The following is an 18,512-nucleotide window of genomic DNA, read 5'->3' on the forward strand; positions in this document are numbered from 1 at the left end:
ATCAAATTAGTATATCTTGGCATCTATCTGGCAAATTACCCATGTATGCATTGCGCACAAAAACAGATCATGTATAATGCAGTCATTTGCTACCCTATCAATCTCTTAATCATCAGTCAGCTACTGGAGGTATTATAAATAGCAACAGCGAGTGACACTTTTTCCAATTAGGTCCCCTGATGTTCAGTTTGGATCTGTCAGAAACAAATTGCTAAATAAATCACAGCTTTTGTCCAAACGTGGATAGAAGAAATGCAGGCCAAGGATGACAAGAGAGAAGTTCCCCTCAACATCAATGCAGCATTCAGCCAATTATGTAGAAATACATCATATCAAAACACACATAATGTGATGAAAGGAAAATTCTCTGGAGACTCTGTTATTCATACTGAAAAGAAAGCAACTATCATTGCCAGAGACTAGTTCTCACGGCATAGAATACTGTCCTTTGTTGCAAGGTCACAAACAATTGCCATTCCAATCAACCCTTGAGAGAGCTGGGGGGCAAAGTGCAGCTGGAAATGTGGGCAAGATATACAGGGTGGCCAGAGTATGGCCAAGGATAAGATCAGATATGCGGAAACCATAGGAAACCCAAGCAGGGTTCAGTTGGAAGCCAAGGGCCAGTGTATAGTTGGAGACATAACCAAGTGTGCCATAGAGGGAAGGAAGTGCTAAGGGCTGAAGGAGATGTATTGTAGCATTATGGGAGATGGTCAATAAGCTGCAGGTTGTGAGGAGGAAATGAACTCTATGAATTGAGGAACAGGAAGCACAGAGGATGTGAGAGGTTTGGAGAAGGGTGGGCAAGGAGGAGGGAGAAAGTGTGCAAGGGCACCTGTACTTCAGTCCAAACACATGGGTCTGTGAAAGATTGTGAGTGCATACGTATGAATGGCACAATGTGGGCAATGATCTGCTTTGCCTGTATTAAAAGGATCCCACATTGAAGGATTTTTGTTAAAGTGACCCCAGATTTGGAAGCAGTGAGACCACCAGCCTAAGATCTCTCTACGAAAGCTCCTGATCCAAATACAAACAGCTCCATCTCTTTGTTCCGCTCTTTCATAAAGACCAACAGTTAGGGCGTTACGGTGAGGCAGCGGTAGATTTGCAGCCTTACAGCGCCAGCGGCCTGGGTTCGATCCCGACCACGGGTGCTGCCTGCACGGAGTTTGTACGTTCTCCCCGTGACCGTGTGGGTTTACTCCGAGATCTTCGGTTTCCTCCCACACTCCAAAGACGTACAGGTTTGTAGGGTTAATTGACTTGGTGCAAGTGTAAATTGTCCCTAGTGTGTGTAGGCTTGTGTTAATGTGCAGGGAACGCTGATTGGTGCGGACACGGTGGGACGAAGGGACTGTTTCCGAGTTGTATCTCTAAACTAAACTAAACTTAGGCTGTTTTCTAAAACAGCCTAAGTTTTTTAGTATCCGTAGTAGTTTTAGTATACTAATATCAGTATTTAGTATCCATCACAATTTCTAGGAGTATGAGGCAATAACTCCAATCTATACAAGGCCCTAAATGATATCTAATTTAGGCAGACTAAATTAGCAATAATTTTCACAAATGTGAAATTGTGACCACCAGAGAAAAGAAAACACCACATTCTCTTGTCTTAAATGTCAACATCACCCCTTGATGGAAAATGCTACAATAACTGATCAGAAATGTAATTAGAAAAGCCATGTTCACATTCTGGCTGGTCTAATTCATTACACATAGTGATGTTCAAAACCACTCTTCACCATCAACCAGACCCATGGCAGTACTGTGATGAACACTCACTACTGGTTTTAATAGGAGGAACCACATGACATCCAGGCAGAGCAGTTTGCTGCTCTCAACCCAAGTAAAATGAAAGGTCAATTTTTCTAAATGGAATTGCTTAATTCCAAAATAATGCCGAAAAACGATTCCATAGCTTTCTCCACATTTAATGGAAATGCTGTTTATCCAAAACACAATTGTTGCAACATTAGACTCTAATCTTTTGATCACCATGAAAGCACTGAACCATCATCTTATCCAAGAATGAATCACTTAATTGGCCCTTGACAGGCTACTTTTGCTTCAATCCACATTTGTATTGCAATGGGCTCCCTGCATGGATTATCCACAGATGGTGCCAGCTATCTAGTACTTTTTGTAGATGTAGAAGTCTGGGCAGGAGGATATTCCTCACGTGACAAGCGAATCAGGCCGTGTCCCCTGCTGCGAATAAGCCTCGGGAGGCCTATCCTTAGGTTCCCTCTCTGAACTGTGTTGACAGCTTTTCTTAGATTACTCTTAGTTAAAATTAGTGAAATAAATTAACTAAATATGCAATCCCAACATGACTCACAGTGAAACATTATTCATCATATTTTTCTCCCTGTGCTCCTAATCCTACCCTCTGCCATCGCCAAATACATCAACTTTCTTATATAAATCACAATGCTTTAATTATAAGAAATACCCAACCATTTTTGTTGTTGAGCTCAGATTGCGTAGATCGATATCCTATAACTTCACCACTCTTACTACCACCACCAACCCAGATGGAAATCTGCAAACCTTTTGCACCCCAATGCAAGATTATTATTTGTGTCATCTGTGTTACCTATCATCTACCTTACCACTGTTAGTAAGCACAGTGTAACACGCAAAGCATCAGTGGAAAGTCAATGAATGTGGAGTATTTCGTTTTCTTAAAGGTGCCGCATTGAAGCTTGCACTGACACCATATTGGAATGAATAGAAGCCTAACTGATAGAAAGTCCCGGAAAGATAAACGGACCATTTTCAGTTGGTAAAGTGTAACTGAGAAGAAATGTAGATGCTTTCTTATTATATTTCAGGAAACATCTCAAAGTAAAATGGATATTTTTTTATGCTAGGGGATTTATCTTTGCTCCATAATTGTAATCAAATTAATGTAACAGGGTTTGTAATTTTTACTCGACGATTCAGAATCCAATTTAATGATTTAGAATGAAGACATCATGCATTATATTTAAGTTTGCTGACAATACAACAGTACAATAATAGATTATAAGACAATTCTGGAGGAAGGCACAGAACTTTTGTAAAAAGATATAAACTGGTTAAGTGTGTGAATAGGACTCTGAAGGATGGAGTACAATGTGGAGAAAAGCAAAATGATTCATTTTAGGAGGAAAAATAGAAAAGTAGGGCGGTCACGGTGGTGCAGCGGTAGAGTTGCTGCCTTTCAGCGAATGCAGAGCCAGAGACCCGGGTTCGATCCCGACTACGGGTGCTGTCTGTACGGAGTTTGTACATTCTCCCCGTGACCTGCATGGGTTTTCTCCGAGATCTTCGGTTTCCTCACACACTCCAAAGACGTACAGGTTTGTAGGTTAATTGGCTTGGGAAATGTAAAAATTGTCTCTAGTGGGTGTAGGATAGTGTTAAAGTGCGGGGACCGCTGGTCGGCGCAGACCCGGTGGGTCGAAAGGCCCGTTTCCGCGCTGTATTTCTAAACTAAAACTAAATATGATGACTCAATTGAATGCTGTTGTTCAGAGATACATTGGCATTCTCACAGAAGAAATGCACAAAGCAAGTTTGCACTACAGTAGGTAATTAGGAAAGTATAAGGAACATGGTTTTATCAGCCTATATTGCAAGAATAATGGGATCCAAAAGTAGGTAAGATTTTCTGCAATGGGACATGATTTTGGTGAAACTATACTTGCAACACTGCCTGCAATTTTGATCTAATTTAAGAAATGATACTCTTGTCTTTGAAATAGTACACGGATTGTTTATTTAAAATATGAAGAGACAACATAACGAGGAAAGATTGGCACTTTGCACCTAAACTCGGTGAAGTATGAGAGGTGACCTTATTAAAACTTTGGTGTTTACAGGATGACAAGGAACCTGCTGACAAGATGTTTCCTCTGGTTTTGGGTATTGAGACCTCATGGAATAGACTTGGGAGAAGTGATCGCTCATTCATTATTGAGATGAGGAAGAATTTTTGTTCTCAAAGGCTCATGAATCTCTGGAGTTCTATAATGCAGGGCGCTGTAGGTGCTGACTCATCATGTATATTGCAGTCTGTTCATTTTTCAACTACAGGGAAGCAGGAGTTGAAGCTAAGGTCAGATCAGATATGGTTTGCATGAAAATCAAAACTGAGTCAAGAGTGCAAATAGCATACTTCTCGTTCTTAAGTGGAGGGGTAAGAGAATGTTCCTGAACTTCTTTAAACTTCTCTGCTCTTTTTGTTTGTTTGGAAGTGCAGATGTAGCCATGGCTTCATAGTTCATCTGAAACTATTCACATGGATGTACAAAGTATTCCTATGTTTTATGATCAAGTTTCTGGAGTTGAGCAACTCCCTGACTTAAAAGATGGGTGTGCCACCACTGAGCCACATATGATATCTTAGCTACCATCCGTCCTTACTCTACAAGGTGTCTATTTTATACAACTATGATCAAAAGCAGACGTATCTGCTTTCACAAACATTTGGATAAATGGCATGGTAGACTTACTACATTCCAAAATTGGAATTTTAAATAAAAATGATCGACTTTGGAAAAATAATTGCTTTGCCTTACCTGAATTCCTTTAAATCCGCAAAGAAAGTAGTATTGCCAAAGAGGTTTAGTTGTGTCAATGTGGATCTTGTTTATATGAACACTATAATCCCTGCAGAAATAAAGATCATTGTTGAAGTATATTCTAAAGAATAGCTAACTGCTGCCACCTGTTGGCTGGAAGCAAAGGTCACTAACAACCATGTCATTGTTCAAATCACAAAAGCAGTAAAACTGTTAAGCCAGCACATTTGGGACTTTACTGGTGCTGGACTGGCAGATTTTCCAGTCTTTGGGATATAATTCCAATCAATTGCAGCACACTTTTAATGAAAAAATGTTTTAAGATAGTATCATAGCTATTCCATTGAACCACGTACATTTCAAGGGCAAAGGACACAAAGTGCTGGAGTAACTCAGCAGGTCAGGCAGCATCTCTGGCAAACATGGATAGGTGTCGAGATGCATTGTCTCCAGAGATGCCACCTGACCGGCTGAGTTACTCCAGCACTTCATGTCTTTTTATGTATTAACCAGCATCTGCAGTTTCTAAATTTCAAGGAAACATGAGAACCAGGACTTCACTGATTTGAGAGGAACGACTGGAACCAGGGTCCAATTAAATTCACAGGAAAGGTAGGCATCAGCACTTCACAACATAGATGCTAAACAATTGAGATTGTGTAGTATATTAACAGTGTTGCACTATAAATCCATTTGGCGGATCACTAGCCCAATAATCTAAAAGAGTTAACAATTTAAAAGTTATTGCACATTTTAAAATTAAAATTAAATTAAAACTATAGTCATATTATCAGGCAGCCATACGAGCCTTAAATTATCAACGATAGAAATATTTTATGTAATGGCTGTTTACTATAATTTATTATACTAAGTAACGAGTAACAGTTTAAAAAAAAAAAAATTCAATAAATGTTGAAATGGGGCTTTAACAATTAGAATTCCCCTATAGTCCCGAATATTTTCCAGATTCTTCACGAGAAGAGAAAACATGCAGCCAGTCTATTCTCCCTATATATACTCGGACAGGTCTGCAGGGTCAGAATCAAAACATTTCTAATCATCACACCGAGATTCAACTCTTCCTCACAAGAGGACTAATATGAAAAGGGAATCAGGAAGGTGCAGGTCATTATTTTCAATAATGCTAGATTTATTGCCCTTTTTATCCATCTACAAACAAAAGCCTGCCATACAATTAGCATAGCATCTACTTCTTTAGAGGAATAACATCTCCAAATGATCAAACCAAGAACTAAAAATGTTGATTTCTTCAAGCTGCTAACACCTCACTTTACATCAAATAGCCACTTGACTAAATGCGAATGGGTCAAAAAGGCAGCAAAAGGATAAGGATGAAAACAAAGCACAAAATCTTTGATCTTGAAAGATTTTTCTCCCAGAGAGTCATGACTGTTTGGAAGACAGTGTGAAAACACGGTTTCTAAATATTCCTATGGTAGACACAAAATGCTGGAGTAACTCAGTAGATCAGGCAGCATTACTGAAGAAAAGGAGTGGGTGACGTTTCAGACAGAACCAGAGTTCCGACCTGACATGTCACCTATTCCTTTTATCCAGAGATGCTGCCTGACCCGCTGAATTGCAGCATTTTGTGTCTATCTTCGATATAAGCCAGTTCCTTCCTACACATTTTCCTATGATAGAGATGGATAGATATGGTAAATTATGGCAGAGATGGAAGTAAATGGTAGAGATGGAAGGAAAATGAAAATTACTGTCAGTTTAGACATCATCTTATGACAGAACAGACATGAGTGGCCAACTGGCCTACTCCTGCTTCTATCGAAGCAGGAGTAGGCCAGTTGCCCACTCATGACTGTTCTGTCATAAGATGATGTATTTGTTTATACAACAAACTGAAATTATTGACCCGAATGATCAGAGAAAGCAGCCAGATCCCCGATTTATCAGCGTTCCCACAGGACAGCACCTCAGTGAATATATAATTCCTCTCAATATTGTACAAATTACAGTTCTGCAAGTATTACAATGGGACGACATGACAGACAAACAATATTGACCAGAAAATTATGTTTCTAGAACAGAAATATCTCCATTCACAAGTTACCACTACACAGTGACTTTTCTAATATCTGCATTGATTTTTTGGTATTTCTTTTAATGTTAAATCAAATCATTTACGATATTTAAAAAAAAACAAATTTTAGTAAACGTAGCCCTGATAATTTTATGGTTGTTTAATGTTATAAAAAGTCTCCTCCCTCTTCTGTATAGGATTTCATTCAAAAATGTCATCTAAACTTGATGTTGGTCCGTAACTTGTTAAAATTGAAACTGAAAGTCAGCGTCACAAAGTTTCAATGTGATCACTTAGCACTGCAGGAATTACTGTAACTCAAGTGAAATCAGACACCATAGTTACTAATGAAATGAGTCATGAGTGTGGAGAGTAGAAATAAAAAAAAAATTTAGTGTACAATCTGAACATCAATCAAAATCTGGAGCATATGGTGGTGGTGGTTGAAATAATGTTTGTATTAGCTTGTGATGGTTTGGGTCAGAATGACATTTGTGAGAACATTTGTTGTTGACAGCTGCAGTGAGGCAGTGCAATAAGGTCCATAATTCGGTAATCCAGCAGCTGGGAAAGTTGCACTTCAGAAGATTTAATTTTAAATCACTTGACCTGTTCCTTGAAGCAGTCGTATATATATTTAGAAAGTTGAAGGGCCCACTTAGAAAGTTGACGTTCTGTTCTCCCACAGTCAACATTAAACGTACTGCTTGCTGGTGCCTCATAAAGGGCAACAAGTCCATAAACATGATACACGAGTTGGGTTGAGAGCCCCGTCACGCAAAAGCTGGAGTAGGGAAGTAACAATTATGGAGATGTTCAGAAGAGGTTTAGATGATTTCTACATCCTACCTCATTTGAATGTCCTCCTAATTTCTGCTTAAAGCTCACTGGAATGATGGTGGGTGGGGGAGGGAGGGGGAAGAGGAGACTGGTCGCTGCAGGTTTCTAGTAAGTACCTAAGCGAATAATACTCATTGAGGTAAATGTGGCCTCCTCCTGACAATTCTGTTACCCGACTTCTCAGCAATCTACAACAGCAACACAAAGTAGAAACAAGCAATTGCAGATGCTGGTTTACACCTGACCCACTCTTTATGTCCTTTAGATCAACCCAAAGTAATCTGTCTCCAGTTTTTCTTCCTCTTTATTTTTGGCATTTATTAGAAAAGCACAGCTTAGATCAGCAATACACCTCATTAAAAACTTACGGATTCAAATCAAGATCTTTATAACCCCATGGAGCACTCTGCTATAATTAAAATACTTTTTAAAAATCTCAATATTAACTTTAAACATAACAATACAGAATTCAAATTTAGCGCTGTCAAGACTTTTCAGTAAACACAAAGCCCCATTAAAAAACTGGAATAAAAACTGCAATAGTTCTTTCTTATTCCTGTTTCAAATTAAATTGCTCACAGGTATACAGGATTAGTGTTTGCCAGCTGGATGATACTGGTTTGCGTTGGTGTGACAGCTGCCAAGATATCTTGTTCTAAAGCCATTGGAAGTACAGCGTAGCCACTGTAATCAATGTGTTCCCCTGCAAAATATTTAAATTACTAAAATTATACAAGCATTTCATAACAAAAAGATTACATAAATTAGGCTAATTAAATAATTTTATGAATGCCTGTCAGATTTCATGTTAAGTAATATAGAAAGTGGGTATTTTCTATCCCTCTTCCTGATAACAGAGAACCAAGGTATAATATCCCACATTTATAGATCCTCCTATTCAAGTAGCCATTCTTTGGCATACTAGCTGATCAGAGCCATTAGATTAATAAAATGTAGCTAGATCCTGTCCTCATGCATGTTTTTCAGCAACTTCATGAGATAGCGATCAGATGGCTGTTTTGTGTCCTTCCCCCAAAGGATTGTGCATGTCAATTGGCAATTTACAATGTAGATTGAGATAATCTTTTTCACCACAAGGCAAGGATCTGGGTGCTTTGTAAAATTAAGCCATGATTACTGTTGCCCACTATGTAATTGTAGTAAAAGGAAAGCTTTAACAACTTTAATTAACAACATTTGGGCCACAATCAAAGCAGTGCATCGAAAGATCTAGTTTTCTAGTTCACATGCTAACGATACAATTAAATCATCCTCACTTAATTGCCTTTGCGGTTTAGTTGTGTAACCATCTGATTTTCATCTTTTCCAAGAAACAGAACACAATGCAAATTTTATGCTGTTCTCAGAATCTGCCTTTAGTTCACAAGTTGGCCCTTAAAGAATCGATAGAATGCTGGAAGAACTCAGCAGGTCAAGCAGCATATGTGGAAACAAAAAGGTGTAATGCTATTGATGCTGCTTGACACTGTGTTCTTCAAGCATTTTATTTTTGTTCTCGACTCCAGCACCTGCAATCTATTTTATTTAAAAGAATCCAAAGTACATTAATGTAAAACTAACATCTATCCAACTTTGGTTAATTCACATATGAAATTTATCATCGCCAGCTTAAACCTTAGCATAATTGACAAATTTAGGGAGTTCATTGCTTATTCCAGTTCCTGACCATGTATTCCAGGCTGATATCTCCATGAGGTATTGAGTAAGAACTGCATAAAAGGAGTTCATGCCTTTCAGATGAGATATTAAATTAAGGTCCCATCTACAAGATATCCAAACCAGCATTTATCCCTGAACAAATATAACCAAATCATTCAACTTACTGCCATTTTCAGGAAAGTGCCATGTACAAATGTATGTACAGTTATGTTTCCCTGACATTATAACATTGAGCAACTACACTTCAAAGGCAATGAATTAGCTACACTAAGCTGTGGGATAATTTACAATTACAGACAGGTTCATGAATGATATTAATAACAATTTAAATCACACAATAACATTGTCCATGTTTGTGGGGTGGCAACATTTAAATAAATGCACATCATGCATCAATAATAACTTTGCTGAGTACAAGCAATATTTTTTTTTAAATGCTACCGACAGCAACTATTCTGATCAATTGCCATTAACTTTTGTTTAGTTTGGCTCACTGAGGTCTTTCCAAATAGTTCCTTTTAAGCAACACGTGTTGAGGATTAGATGGATTACTGAATCTGACAAGTGCCACAAAGAGTACAGTCCTGCCAATTGAAGCTAGTGGCAGGGGAAGTGACCACTACCCTTGTTGTGGCACTTTTCCACACAACTGCAGGAGGTACAGCAGCTGCCCTCCCATCTCATCCCTTCCCACCATCCAGGGACCCAACTGTCCTTCAGGGTGAAGCAGAAATTTGCTTGCACTACTTCCAACTTAGGTTGTAGCGTTTAACGCTCACAACCCAGTATTTTCAGAACAGTCGAGTTACATGTCATTTTAATTCTCAGCGTCTAGTTGCATATCATTTTAATTCTACATCCCACTCCCTCTCTGATCTCTCCATATTTGATCTCTCACATTGTTGTATTGAAGCCCAAGACACACTCAAGGCACAAGTTCTCATCTTCCATCTAGGACTCCATACTGAATTTAATTATTTCTGATATAAGACTTTATTGTTTATGCTTGAATGTCTACTCACCATAACCTTAACTCTGTTTCTCTCTCTGCATAGTTGCTGCCTGACCTGCTGAATATTTCCATTACTCTCTTCTACTTCATGTTTGAGGTAGCTAATGTGTTCCACATCTCAAGTCCAATCTTCCTTCATTGTTTTTCCTCTATCGTTTGTCTTCAATCATCTCCCTCATTTTACACTACTATGATATTTGGTATAATTGACAAGCTGTCACCACCCTCGCTCTGACAGCACCAACAGTACAGTATTTGTATAACCTGGATTCTCCTGGTCTCTACTCACCACGGGCATTCCCTTTGTTCTCACCATCCCTCCCTCTCCTATCTTTTAGTTTGGTCCAGTAATATCATACCACATGCAATATTTGCACGCCAATGCTTTTGCGCAACAAGCAAATCACAAGCATGTTGAAAGAAATTAGTAACGTAGCCAATAAATTTTACTTAGTCATTCTCCTCCAGAATAAATTTAAACATGATGCTATTGCACGCACAGGCATCACTGAGACAAATGTTGAAAATGATATCTTAAACTAATTTAAATTTGAAATACTTTGAATATTTATAAAACAAAATACAATGCTACTAATGGCTGTGGAAAATTTGTTACTAAAGGTTTATCAAAAGGTTGCACACATAATACCAAAATGATGTTGAAGCTGATAGATATTTTTAACATGTGGCAAAATTGCAATTGAATATGAGATAATACATTTATTTATTTTTAAGTTGTTAGTTTATTCAATATTTATTCACATACCAATTAAATTAACTCGACCAGGAGCCCGTGCATAAAATGCAGGTGGCATGCCATATTTAGATATAAAGGCATCTTTCAATTTTCTGAACCTGCAAAAAAAAGCAATAACATAACATAAATTATTTTTGCAATGCTTCGGAGGCAGTAAAAAACAGATTTTTATTTGATTTTTATGACGTTTTCAAACATATTAATATTAAATTATGAACTAAAAATAAGGAAAACAGAAATCATAATAAATGGAATTTTCCAACAACACAGAAAAAGCTGGAATAATGTCAGCGGGTCAGGCACCATCTGTGAAAAGAGAGATAGTCAATGTTTCAGGTTTGGGACTTTCACCAGAACTGGGAAAAAGATAAACATGTTATTCTAGATAGTGGTGAATATGTGAGAGGGCAATAGGTAGAATAGAGGGAATTGCCCGATAAGATGTCTGACACTTTAATTTGCCATTCACTTTCACTCCAATCTCTGTCTGTGGTCTCCTACTCTCTTACAATGAGACCCAAAACAAGCTCAAAACACAATGCCTTAACTTTTACCTGCACATATTGCTATTTCTCTAATTTCTTCCATTTTTATTTGAATCGGGATCAGACATTTTTACCTGTCATCTCTTTTCTCCTTTTTATAAATCAGACTATACAAACATGTTACTCAGCCAAAGATGCTGATCCATCCCCTATTTGCCATTTTTTCCACCATAATCAGAGATATTCCCTTTGTTCCACTAATTGGCCTCCCTTACCTTCTCTACTATCTGGGATAATTGATTTCACGATGTCTGAGTCCCGATGAAAGAACCCAGAACTGAAACATTAACTGTTTCTCCTTCCATTGGTGCTGCCTGGCCTGTTGAGTATTTACAGTTTGACAACTGTTTTACATTTCCATTTACGGCATTTCTTTTCTGTTTCTTAGGGTGGCAAAGTGGCGCTGCTGCCTCACAGCGCCAGAGACCAGGTTTGATCCTGACCACAAAGGCTGTCTGTACCGAGTTTACATGTTTTCCCTGTGTATTTTCTCCCGCTGTTCCTGTTTCCTCCCACATCCCAAAAACGTGCAGGTTTGTAGGTTAATTGACCTCAGTAAATCCCTCACCAAGTGCGCGAGAAGGTAATAAGAAATTGGGATAACATAGAATTAGTGTAAATGGTCGATCAATGGTTAGTGTGGACAGTGTGCCAAAGGGCCTGTTTTTATGCTGTTTCGGTAAACAAAACTAACTTTCAGATATGCAGCATTTGTTTTTATTTGATTTCAAGGAATTTACCACTTTAAATGTCAGGATTTCTTTTGTAGATTTATACCTACAAAGCAGTGTGCAATGTTTACTTTGCTTTAAGTCATTGCAGTTATTGTTGCTATTACAATATATTTGGTGGAACATCAGGCAGCGACAAAATTGCTCTAAGTTGTGACTTTCTAGAAATGTATAAATTGAAAACAGTTTTGATCATCCTTGAAAAGACAACCTTTCAGAATGTTTGACTGGGGGGGGGGGGGGGTGAGAAAATTTGCATGAAAAATGGCAATGCTAGCATTTCAACTAAATTGCATCTTTTTAAGGAAAAACACAAAGTGCTGGAGTATCTCAGTGGGTCATGCAGAAGGTGACGTTTCAGCTCAAGACCCTTCTTCCTTGCAGATGCAAAATGCAAAATTAAATACAGCACAGCAACTGGCCTTTCAGTCCAAATGCTGTAGCCAGGGGTTCCCAACCTTTTTCGTCCTGGCAACTTTAATAGCACATAATAATGTTATTTCACTTATTTATGAACAACTAATGATGAACAGATACCAGTATACCAGAACCATACATAGTCAGTCAGTGAGAAAAAATATGTACAAATCCAGAATCAACAAATTTACCCCCTTAGTAGACAAAATTTACCCCCTGGGGTAAATTTACCCCAGGTTGGGAACCCTTGTTGTAAGCCATTGTTTATTTTCTGCAATATGCTCCTTGCATGCCTGATAACCGTGCCCTTTCTAGAATTCTTAACTTTTACTCACTCTCGCTTTGATGTAGACAGTTTCCTTTTAAATTGTTTCTATGTTCCTTGGCTCTAAGATTCTCCCTTCTCTGGGACTCCCCCTGCTGGCCTTCAAATCTCTTTGGGCCGTTTTTATTTCCAACTGCCAGTGTGACATCAACTGTCTTGACTTCCCAACTCCGTTACCCACCCTAATTTCACCCCCTCTACGCGCAGCCCCATCATTCACTGAGCAACAATCCCAACAGTTGTTAACCTGCCGATAAGCGAGGTGCCGCTGTGGTCTGGTAGGCTGCCCTCTACAGTGCTGAGGCCAGGCACCAGCTCTCAGACCCCTTGACCAAGACTTCACAGACAAACAGCAGGCTATCATCTCCCAAAATGTTTCTAATCTCATCACCTCTGGCGATCTGCTCTCCACAGCCTACAACCTTATCGTTCCGCAGCCCCACACTACCAGCTTCTACCTCCTCCCCAGGTTCCACAAACAGGACTGCACTGGCAGACTCGTTGTTTCCGCCTGCTCCTGTCCCAGAGATCTCATGTCCATGTACCTTGATTAGATCCTATACCCTCCTTGCTCAGTCCTTTCCCATCTACATCCGAGAAACCTCTCACACCCTTCAACTGCTCAATATTTTATTATTTCCATGCCTTCATTGCCTCATCATTACCATGGATGTCCAGTCCTTTTACACCTCCATCCCCCTCCACCAGGAAGGTCTCAAGGCCATCTGGTTCTTCCTTGAACAGAGACCCAATCAACGCATGTCAGTTGCATACACAAATAAATCACGCCGGGTACCAGGGGAGAGAGCAGGAAAATGGGGTCAGGAGGTAGAGATACAGTGCCTTTTATATTGTTTGGGACAAAGACCCATCATTTATTTATTTGCCTCTATTACAAATCTCAAATTGTGGAGTACAGAGGCAAATAAATAAATGATGGGTCTTTGTCCCAAAACATTATGGAAGGCACTGTGGATCAGCCATGATTGAATGGTGGAGTGGACTTGATAGGTCGAATGGCCTAATTATGCTCTTATCACTTATGACCTTATGAAATAGTGTGTGTGAGATGGCAAACAAAGAAATTATCCTTGAGGTTGTCTCTTGCGTATATTTTGACTATAAACAGAAAAGGATTGGAAGTGCTATTCCTTTTTGTGTATAAAAAAAACAAATAGAACATGGACCATTTTTTAAAAATCTTTGAAACCTTTGATTTTACACTTGTTATTTTAATAACTACGCTACGCGTTTTACTGCATGTATTTTCCATTTTTTCCGCACATAACACTCAGAAACCAGACATCGGATTTGCTTCTAGACTTCTGCCACGACTTATCTACAACCAAACATTAGCATCAGACTTTTCCCTCACACAAGGGAAGAATATTTGGCCTCTGTTTAGTGCCAAGTAAACAATAACACAGTCAAGATAAGTCAGAGGATATGATGACAGCGATGTCAACATTTGGAACATTGGAGATGGACACGAAAGAAGAAGACAGGATATGGCATTGAGATCAGACTTCACATTCCATTCATCATGTCACATACAGAGTTAGATTTAGCTTAGGGTTAAAGCAATCAAGGGATATGGGGGGAAAAGCAGGAATGGGGTACTGATTTTAGATGAACAGCCATGATCATATTGAATGGCGGTGCTGGCTTGAAGAGCCGAATGGCCTACTCCTGCACCTATTTTTCTATGTTTCTATGTTACCAAATGTGCTCATTTCACATCATGATTAACTCAACAGAGACTGGAACAGTGAACTTCACCAAGCTCATAGAGAACTACTATGTGTTGCGTTGGTTACCCCCAAAAAATGTGGTTTACAATTAATTGGATGATCAGCCTAAAAAATCAGCCTGATTTGTAATTAATTGACAAAACCTTAATTTATTAATCCGGAATATCCAGGGGGATGGGATAAGTGTAATATTAAAATGGCATGCAAGGTGTCAGGCTGTCTGTCACAACATACAGCCCCGATAACCCATTATTTCCTTCGCCACTCAACTATTATGTTTGTTTACCTCACAGACTATATCTAACCCCCCCCTCTCCCCAAATTCCTTTGACAGGTTGAATAGAAATGTCCCCAATCTCATTGTTTTATTAATTGAGCACGTGGATCAACATCCTCAAAGAGTGTAATCAGATGGAAACTGATTCAGATGAAATATTTAAGAGCTTGTTCAAAGAAGTGGCATATTTTAAAGGAGTGACAGAGATACCTGTAGGGGAATGTGTGAGGAGGTTATTATTTGTCTTTAGTTTTAGCTTGAACCAGGACATCTGAAGATTCAAAGTTTAATATACTAATTGTACTGATACCGACTCCAACCAACCACGTAATGAATATCATCCATTCCGGAGGTTTTATTTTTCTGATGCTATTTAAAATTCACTTGGATTTCAATCACTTCAATGTAAAAGTAATTGGGAATTGGGAGCATTGGAACAAAAATTTGCTCTTGGTACATATTAACTGTAATATAATAATGTATGCATGTTGGTAGGTGCAATCAAAACAAAGATCTTTTTATCATAGTTGTGTTATGAATACCACAGAAAATATTATGTACTCTCAGGGTCACATTTAATAGAATAATATTGCTTAAATATATAGTTATTGGATTTTGCATTTCGAAAAAGTCTCAGCTGAGAGGAAGACAGCAAAATACTGCAAATATTCAGGGTGAAAATTACTCCAGGACAGTTTGTTAGGAAAATAAAGGAAATGGTAACATAATACTTATACAGTTGAGTGAGTATAATTTTATGGATGAGAAATTGTGTTCAACCAATTGATGACTTCTTTGACAAAGTAACTAGCATGTTAGATAACAAGGAAGCCAATGGATGTGAAGTGCCCCATAAAAGATTACCGTATTAGAAAACCACCTGTGGACTTGAATGTAATAGGTTAAGTCCAGGGGGTCAGATATGGGGCTTTATGTGTGGGCCAGATATATTGTCAGTGCAGAGGGGCTAGGAGCAAGGCCAAGTGTGCATCCAGAGTCAAGGACTGGAATAGTACTAGGTGTGCAGTCAAAGCTGGGACAATGGGAGTGTTCAGCACTGGGAACCTAAGCAGATAAGCAGCTATGATCAGGGTAGAATAGGGGGGCAGGTGTAAGACTCGGCTCAGGGTCAGGAATGAGAGAAGGTATGCAATTGGAGTCAGGGTCAAGAATAGTACCAGGTGTGCAGTGAGACCTAGGTTGGTCAACATGGGCCAAGTGTGTTATAATCTGATTTCCATACATGAATATAGTAAGATCATTCATGTGCTGCACCTGTTGATCAGAGCCTGGCTCTACTGTGGAATGTAATTTAGCCTAACCTTATTCATAGCTAATCCAATATAAAACATAAATATTGCATTCAAGTGTAAGTTAAAATGCTCGCTACAGTATGCACCAGATTGCACAATTTCAAGCTGAAAAATGCAAAAGCTCGAACCAATGGCGCTCCCTCGGGCTTGGTCTCTCGCAATTTCTCACTCCCAATTGCCACCCAATGTTGGCAGCCCTGCTACTTTAAAACCCCTAGCCAAACACTGCCCACCAATATGTGCCAGATATTTTATGTTACTTTGGTGTCATGCACACTTGGCCACTGTGCACACACGAGCCATGACGAAACTAAACAGTGTAAACGTGTTGCACTCGTGACAGTCCTTGCGCACCTCGTGACATAAACCCAATTAAAATCTCTTTAAAACGTTTGGCAAACTATGACGAATGTAAACGACTGGGTAAGAGTAGTCTGTCGATTAGGGGAACGTATGCAGTTCATCAAATAAACCAAATCAATTGCGTTATAAGTGAAATGAGTGATTGAATTGACGGAATCTTCGTGGACGGGTGTCGATTTACACCATGTTATGTCCGTGTCGAACATAACACAACTGATCGCGTCTTGTCAGATGGATATTTCAGAAAAGCTGAACTCGACATTGTTTGTTAACCAAATAAAAAGCACAACTGTTCGTCTCGTGATTAATAAAGCCTGAAATCATCAATCCCATCCCGGGACTTGCGAGTATCATTAAGCATCGCAAACAGTAAAATAGAGGCATAAGGAACTCTGGCTGATAGTTTACAAACCACACACGCGCACCCCAAGTGTTGGAGTAACTCAGTGGATTACTCAGCCAAGTTGCTTAAACCGCGGTAAAGTTGCGAGGGCTCTCTACCTTTCATTTTCTGACACTTGCAAGAACTGCTGCGGCGGCGTGGCGCCGTCCTCCATCCCTCTTCCTCGTGGGAGGGGTTCGGTCCTGTCTTGAAACCACCCCCCGGCGCTGGTTTCCCTGGTCTGGGGCGAGGAGGCGTCTTACCCTGTTCTGGGATTCCTTCCCCCGTATCTCCTTGCACAGGGTATGAAAGCACCTTGTCGTGAGATTTCCCCAGGACTGATCGCACAGCCGAGAGTGAGGAGATACCTTGGCTCGGGATTCCCCTGGAGGCTCCTTGTCCTGTCGTGGGATCCTTGCACAGCTGAGGGCGAGGAGGTGCCCTGTCCTGATCTGGGATCCCTCCCCCGTAGCTCCTTGTACGGCCGGGGTGTGTGCAGGCGCTCTACCGTGGCTTGGGACTCCTCCGGCGGCTCCTTGCTCTGCACTGGACCAGCCTCCTGGCACGGCCGAGGGTGGGAAGATGCCCTGTCCTGGCTTGGGATTCCCCTGCCGGTTCCTTGCCCTGTCCCTACGACCCCTTGCCCTGTCCCTACGACCCCTTGCCCTGTCCCTACGACCCCTTGCCCTGTCCCTACGACTCCTTGCCCTGTCCCTCCTCCAGGCTACTTGCACAGTCGAGGGTGTGCAGACGGCCTGTCCTGCCTTTAGGATTGCCCCTGGCGCCTCCTTGCCCTGTCCCTACGCCAGTCTCCTGGCACAGCCGAAGGTTTGTGTTCTGTAGACGTGGGAGGGGTTCTGTCCTGCCTTGAAATCACCCCCGGCGCCTCCTTGCCCTGTCCCCACTCCCCCTTGTCCTGTCCCCACTCCCCCTTGTCCTGTCCCCACTCCCCCTTCTGCTCTCCTCCACTCCCCCTTGTCCTGTCCCCACTCCCCCTTGTCCTGTCCCCACTCCCCCTTGCCCTGCCCCCACTCCCCCTTGCCCTGTCCCCACTCCCCCTTGCCCTGTCCCCACTCCCCCTTGTCCTGTCCCCACCCCCCCTTGCCCTGTCCCCACTCCCCCTTGCCCTGTCCCCACTCCAGACTACTTGCACAGCCACAGTACAGGGTGTACAGACGCTCCGTCCTGCCTTGGGCTCTCCCCCGGCGGCCCCTTGCCCTGTCCCTGTCCTTACTCCAGGCTACTTGTGCAGCTGAGGTTATAGAGCCACACTGAGTCCTTGGGCCAGGCTCCCAGATCCGCTCTCCACGGATATCCTGCCAACCGATGCCGGAATTACCCCGGAGGGGGTGTGAGAAGGAACTGCACATGCTGCTTTACACCCGAGATATGGACACAAAATGCTGCAGTAGCTCAGCGGGACAGGCAGCATCTCTGGAGATAAAAGAGAATGGGCGTCATTTCGGGTCGGGACCCTTCTTCA

General features: G+C 40.8%; 1 protein-coding gene across 4 annotated transcripts in view; it reads right to left on the reverse strand.

Moving 5' to 3' along the window:
• The window catches only part of galk2 (galactokinase 2), a 58,313-nt gene extending 39,855 nt beyond the window's left edge, over positions 1–18,458 (reverse strand). Inside the window, exons 1-7 of one of the 4 annotated variants that reach the window (XM_033050338.1) lie at positions 17,843–17,942; positions 17,698–17,710; positions 17,251–17,481; positions 17,149–17,219; positions 10,935–11,023; positions 8,056–8,179; positions 4,575–4,665 (exon numbers count right to left, since the gene is read on the reverse strand). In XM_033050338.1, coding sequence (XP_032906229.1) covers positions 4,575–4,665; positions 8,056–8,179; positions 10,935–11,023; positions 17,149–17,204 — 360 coding nt within the window. In that variant the 5' untranslated portion in view covers positions 17,205–17,219; positions 17,251–17,481; positions 17,698–17,710; positions 17,843–17,942. The other 3 variants (XM_033050337.1, XM_033050336.1, XM_033050335.1) reach the window with 3 other exon arrangements.
• Positions 18,459–18,512: the final 54 nt, after the last annotated feature.

Source organism: Amblyraja radiata, chromosome 34, assembly GCF_010909765.2.
Source record: "Amblyraja radiata isolate CabotCenter1 chromosome 34, sAmbRad1.1.pri, whole genome shotgun sequence".
NCBI classification, from domain to species: Eukaryota; Metazoa; Chordata; class Chondrichthyes; order Rajiformes; family Rajidae; genus Amblyraja; species Amblyraja radiata.